General features: G+C 44.0%; 1 protein-coding gene across 1 annotated transcript in view; it reads right to left on the minus strand.

Annotated features, from left to right (window-relative positions):
- The window catches only part of LOC146193809 (phospholipid-transporting ATPase ABCA3-like), a 92,538-nt gene extending 88,714 nt beyond the window's left edge, over positions 1–3,824 (minus strand). The window contains exons 1-2 of the mRNA XM_084600611.1: positions 3,342–3,824; positions 551–738 (exon numbers count right to left, since the gene is read on the minus strand). Coding sequence (XP_084456737.1) covers positions 551–738; positions 3,342–3,824 — 671 coding nt within the window. The remainder of the gene's footprint in view (positions 1–550; positions 739–3,341) is intronic.
- Between the last annotated feature and the right edge of the window lie 3,034 nt (positions 3,825–6,858).

Below are 6,858 nucleotides of genomic sequence, written 5' to 3' on the forward strand. Positions count from 1 at the left end.
CGCAGCTCGCACACCTTTATGTCCTACCCGAAAAGAAAAGTCACATCTCTTAGCTGGTTTCTCAACCCTACCATTTACAGCCTAATTGTTATTTGATTTGAGAAAACACTCCTTTACTCTTAAAAGAAATACAATGCATAATTCCATGCTAAAGTTTTTGCATACTTCCAGAAGTCAACTTCTTAAATTACAAAAGCACTACTGCAACGAGCACTGATTATTCATAGTAAAATGCTATATAATTTTGCAGTAGGTATGAAATAAGATCCCCTCTATGCAGAAATGTGAGAAGTTTTCGAAATATTATTCTCTAACTGCTTGAGCGGAACAAGATTTAGGCAATTGGGGTCTGCAAAAGGTTAAGATTATCCAGTCTGGTAAAAACAAAAAGGCGAATCGTTCTCAAAAAATAAAAAAAAACGCAATAAATATTAATGTGTTCGTTGTAATGTTGCTGCCACCTCGCGAATTCACCATTTATCGTGTGCACATCATGTACTACGCGCATCTCAATATTACCACTTGTTTAACAGAATTGCTGACTGCTAACCTGTAAACTCCGCATTCCTTTGATGCATGTTCCTCTAGATCAACAACGGATATGATGGCGTCGACCATTGGTTTCAGGTCGGCCTCCGCTATGCCTCGCAGCCTACCAAACAGGTAGAGGTGCTCATAGGCGGTGAGTTTCTCGTAGAGTCCTCCTGCCTGGGTGCAGTAGCCGATTTGTGCTTGCCACTGCAAGTTTAAAAGTAAAATTACAAGGAAGAATCATATCAAAATGTATTTGTTATACATGATACAATGCGCAAAAGAATATTCATTGTCCAAGGTGTAATTCTGCGCGAAACTCATTTGTCTCAAATTCGTGAAAGGAAGCTTTTCGTCTCCCACTTGGCAAGCACCACGTTTTGCTAAAAATAAATTCGATGTTTCTAGTTTTATCGAAAAATGTTTCTGAATTGTAGTGGGTTTGACTGAAAGTATTCCTTAAACTAGATGGCCCAATTAGACGCTAGCCCCCTTTTATCGTCTCCAAATAGGCTGCCTACTCTTATTGTTAGACTTATGTGATTCGCACGGCCGTTTGGTACCGCATTTGTGCACGTCCTATTGTAAAAGCCAGCGTCTCCCAGCGTCTTCCAGTGCGCAACCAGTAAGATTTCCACGCTGGTTTTGCACTGCGTCTGCTGGGCGCGCTGGAGGTCTGCGATATTCACTGGAGCAGTAACAGGAAGATTCTGGTTTCCCTAGAAAAACGCTAGGATTAGATTTTTGACGCTGGGTGTGACGCTGGCATTCGCGATGCACTGGGAGAAGCGCTGTATGTGCACTGGGGCCGCAATGGCTATACTGGGACCAGTGCGGCCCTAGCGCACATACAGCACAAACATAGGCTGTATCTTTTTTCTAGAGATAAGATGTTTCGATAGGTTGTTTCGAGTGTTTCGAGAGAGACCACGATCGCCGCGCCTCTGATATCTAATGACGCACTATTTCGCACAACTAAAACTGGAATTGAACAATGTAGGCTAACATGCATATCAAACTTCACAGCTGATTTTGAGGGCACTGTAACGCAATGATTACTGCCAAAATGTTCAATGCGGGCTCAAGCTCAGACTCCAAACAGACCCTACGCATTAGCGAGCGTAGCCTGCACCGCGGCCCAGTATAAACAGCAGATAGAAAAAATAAAACAAGGAAGAGAGTAGTATACCGAGCGATGGGCCCATGAGCGAAAAAAAAAAACCAATATACAGCGCTTGTAATATTTTGCGTGTTTCTCAAGCTTTTGCGCTCCTTCTTGCTCTGCGTATTAAGCAGCCGAGCCCCCGGTCATCGCAACACTTCCCGAAATGTTTACATACAAGTAAGGTTTAGTTATACGCAAAATAGTGTCGTCGCTGCTGCGCTTGCCGGTATTGAAGCTTGGTCGCACTTTTTTCCTTGAAGGTTTGTACAAAATCTCCGTGTTCAGTGAAAATTACGCCCATGGTAGCAGTGCACCACCGAAGAGCCGGCGTTGGTAAATTTGCCAGCAATGTTAAACTCTACAGGTTAAATTATTCCAGTGCACAAAATAGTGCGCATAGGCGTCCAGAACATTAGTTGCAAGTCGTGAGAGCAAGCAGAAAGTTCCAATGATCAAGAAGGTGTAATTGCGACAGCGGCAGCAATGACCTGTACACTGCGAAACATCCCAACCTTATAAATGCGGTCATGACATATAATGCAAAAATGCTTGAAAGATTTGCAGTGCTCGGCGTGGCCGTGTGGTTAGCGTAGAGAGCTAGAGATTAAGAGGTAGCGAGTTCGAAGAGCGCTAGATGCCTTTTTTTTACTACTTGAGGTGCTTCGAAACGTTATAGCTTTTAATTTCATTAATAGGCCTTTATTTCTCCGGGCGACCAGTGCCGCCAGTGCGGAGCGTGCCAGTATGCCGCGTCCAAGTGCGCCCAGTGTCCAACGGCATACTGGGCTCATAATCAGGTATGGCACTGGTTTTTGGGCGGCAACACGCCATTGTTTCTTTACAGGGTATAACTGAAAGTCCGACACTCAGCAAAAGCTTGACTCCTTTCACACACGGCCCACAGCTTGCGCGCCAGCCCTTCATGGGACATCGATAAGCGCTACTTATTTTCTAGTCAGAAGATTACTCGCTCCTTACAAAAATCTCCTATGTAGTGCACAGTCACGCAGTTGAAGATCTGGCATGCAAAACTTCAGCATGGAAAACTTTTAGTAACATTCTATTTTGGCTTAGGTTTCATAGGTATCAGGACATTTCGCACTGCTCGATATTTTTCTCTCTACCCTTAGTTCACAGAGTTAATTCTGCTTCAAATTATGAAACTCAATCACTCAGAAGAATGACCGGACAAAATATCTCATGGAGTAAAAAAACGTAATTTTGCCTTTAATTGTCTGTATCGTGGACTCGTTAAAAGTTTTACCGAGAAAAGCTTCTGGAAAGTTGGCAGCCAGTGCACTCAAGCCTCACTAATAGCTCAACCAGGTCGGAAGAAACTACTGATGTTTCCTGTCGTGCCGACAAAATGTCTGTGTGGTGTTAGAAGTCAACGTGTTGGGAGAGCACACATATCTACGGTGACATCAGAATGTTCTTTACCCTGTACAGAAAACTAAGGTCGAGACACAGACTAAAGAAAATTACGATATAATGAGGTTTAAGTACTACAAACAAGTGCTTTAGCACTACAGAAATACTGACGCTTACGACAGTAATACACAATATTTGAATGTAAATTTGACATGAATTTGAAGGTTTTTCGTTTAGAGATGTTTCTTAATACTCCCTGATGTTCCACTCTCACCTTACGGGTATTTTCGCTCAGAGTAGCAGTCTCTGTCATGGCATCTCCGAAAGATAAACTCTCCAAACCAGCCAACATCTGGAAAGTTGTGGTTTTGCCGGCACCATTAATTCCCAGCAGCCCAAAGCATTCGGAAGGTTTTAGCGATAAATTCACTCCTCGGACAGCATGGATGTCACTGAAACGCTTGTGCAGGTTCCAAACCAGCAGGGTATGCTTGCTGAAGTCCTTGCTCTCTCGGAGAGCGAGGACTGTTTTCTTCTCTTTTTCTACGTCTTCTTCCAGTAAAACTTCCTTCACTGTTACTGGTTCTCCAGGGCCCCCGTATCCTGAGAGGATGAAGCACGTAATTCCCAGGAGGATTAGACCAACCACCAGAAGGGCTAATATCTCGTAGCCGATGCCTTCTTCGCCGAGAGTCAGCAGCAAGGCTGTGTCGCAATCATTCCCAGTGGCGGGTACAGGTGCGTCCCCTGTGGCCATAAACAGAGAAGCGTGACGCCTTTGCACGTTTAACAACCATGGCTTTGTTCTGGCACTGAGGCTTACATGCAATTTATTAGACCACGTAACTTATAGGAGGCGAAAAGTGTATAGATAAGCCCCAAACGGTGACTAGTATAAGCTGGATCATTGTAGAAACACGCGCGCGCTTGGAATCTTTTAGATACATCTCGGAGTATTTTGCGCAACATAGAAATGATAAATTTGAGCCTCGCGAGCACCATCACAAACAGAAAAGGATACGAAATTGATCCGAGCGCTAGAATCAGAGTGATAAGCTCGCTTGCCAACCAAATGTTTTTGCGAAAGTAACTTGCTTGGCTAGCCTTAGGATTCGCTTCTGGTTAGACGTTGTCTCTACCTGCATTTAGAGTCACCGAACTTGAAGCGTCGTTTCGATCATCGTCACTGATTTACTTTGAGGTAGAGGAAGCTCGTCTAGCCGCGTTGTCATTACGACACTTATCTAGCCGTTTGATACGCTCTCAACAAAACACGCTGCTGGACTAGTTGGTGAAACATGGTTTAGAAACAAGTTATTCAGCGCTAAATAAAACACATGGGCACTGGAAGAAATACGCAGGACAGGCTTTGACTCCAAGCAGAATTCTCCCCATTTCTACACAATGAGTGAACGAGAGCGATGGTAAAAACTTTCTTCCACAGATTAAGAACAGCAAATCGCATTTCATCGTGTATTTAATGATCTCAATTGGCTTTCTCGCAGGGAGAGTGATGTGGTGCTGACACGAAGGCTGCTCTTGTCCTGGACAAAAAACGGTACTGAGAATTTGTGCGCTAATCTGTCCTTACTTCTGCGCAGAATTTTGATGTCCTCAATTCGTGATTCACAGTGCTGACCGTTGCTATCATTGAAAGAGAGAAGATGGGCGGTTCTCGTGGGAGTCCGACACATTGCCAAGGGAACGTTCATGTTCCCTGGCACGTTCGTGCACACTGCGGCCAGTTTGTCCGACGTACACCTTGCCACAATTTAGGGGGATTTTATATACCACACCGGTGGCACATTGCAGGTACGTCTTGGTGTGCTTCATCCCGCAGCCTAACTTGTCAGGGACGCCACTGCTGACCTTGGAGCAAATCTTAGACAATTGGAGTCAGCACCCGTCCTGTGTATTTCTTTTTGTGTCCGTGCATTTTATTTAGCACTGAATAACTTGTTTCCAAGCCATGATATGCTCTTCACTCTCTTCGGCACGCTGTCTTCTTATTTCGCTCCGAAGCCGAAGTCTGGCTTCCTTCAGTCTAGCCAACTCGTGGCTTTCCATAATTGCTCGCCTCCCGCCACGCCGAACTGTATATTCGCCGCGAGATCGGCCTAGAGGTGGCGCCACCGTCACTCCTGTAGTGTCGATCGGCAGCCGGTGGCGCTCGCAGAAACGCACGCTGCGTAGGTCTGCTTCCGAGTTTACGGCGGGTTTGTTGGCGATGAAAACGTGTCTTCTGCAGTATTTCTGCAATATTGCAGAAACAAATCCAAGGATTTTGTCAATGCAGCAGAAGAAGAGCGGAGTTTAGGAAAACAAAGCACGCAACCAACAGATTTCTAGATTTACTTTACACGTTTCTTGCGCTGTACCGCGCTCACGCGCCTAATACTTGGGCCTGCCTAATGACAGCTTTGTTTTTCTTATCGACTTTTAAACAGTTTGCGCGTGTCTTATGCAAGTGAGACCGACGAATTTAGTGTCAAGACCACGCAGAAGCCTGCAGTAGTTTAGATTGAATTGAGAAAGCCTGGTTCATTGTATCGTACTTGGCTCGAGGATTAAGCAGGTTAAATGTAGCACTGGCAGCGCCCTGCATGGCGAGTTGCTTTAGACTGAGTGCACATCAACTCTGGCCCAGACAACCACGCACAAGTATTCCCCAAAAATGACATCACGCCGACACTATACAGGAAACCTCGCCGTACAGGGAAGCTAATTGTTCACGTGTACAGCGCTGAGTGGATTGAATTTGCCGAAATGCTTTTTCCGGCTGCTGTCATAAAATGTGATAGTATATTACTGCATGCGCCACTAACTGTAAATGATTTCCTGAAACCGAGGAAAGTATAAGGGATTTCTGATGTGTGTGATGTTAATATATAATGGTAAATTAGTAGTGTAATTATTTTGTTTTGCAATGCCAATAAATTTCACCATGTGAGAGAACTTTTACACACTTGACAGAATTTACAATAATCAGCGATGAATTTTCAGTAACGTTAAAGTGCAAGCTACGAATTACTCGCTGCGAAGACATCGTTATAAACTGCGCATGGGCACTGTCATGTTCTAGGAAGCAATTTTACAGGCTGAAGATTTCTTTTTCACTAATTATTTAGCAGTGACTAAATGTTATGTGAAGTAAAATATTAGGATTGGTTCCAAAACATATGCCGGATATAAAACTATTTCAAAAGAAATGGAGGTCACCTTATCATGCGACTATAAAGATGTATTTATTCCCGAACTAAACACTGATAATTAAGCCCGCATGAAGCTGTTTTACTCCCCTTGTCAGAAACTACGAGTTTGCTCGGACGACAGCACTTGGACGAAAAGGGATTATAATGATTATAATAGGCGATCAGTAAAGTACATTAATATAGGTGTAATATGTAATATTTAGGGTAACAATTAGGAGCAGTGAATATGTTTCCCAAACATTCGAGCATTTCTCTAAAGCAAAATGTGCTCACTAAAACTTTTACGCATGCACAGAAGCCTTTAACAACCACAAAAAAAAAGAAAATAAATGCATATTGACCCGGATTTAACGCATAAAAGCGGCATCGGCTGTGACGGATGATTGCAGAGGCTGGTTTTGGTGTCGTTTTTTTTTTCATTAACACCACATTTACCACGTGGGATTGTTTACTGTGCAGTCAAATCCTACAGCAGAGGAGCGCCTTTCGAAACGGTAGTGATTGAATCCCCCGTTCTCGAAATCAGCAGCCGAGCGCCCTTACCATTGAGACACCGCGACAGAGGTTTAAAAGCAAAAA

This window comes from Amblyomma maculatum, chromosome 4, assembly GCF_055883805.1.
Source record: "Amblyomma maculatum isolate TAMU_Amacu chromosome 4, ASM5588380v1, whole genome shotgun sequence".
NCBI classification, from domain to species: domain Eukaryota; kingdom Metazoa; phylum Arthropoda; class Arachnida; order Ixodida; family Ixodidae; genus Amblyomma; species Amblyomma maculatum.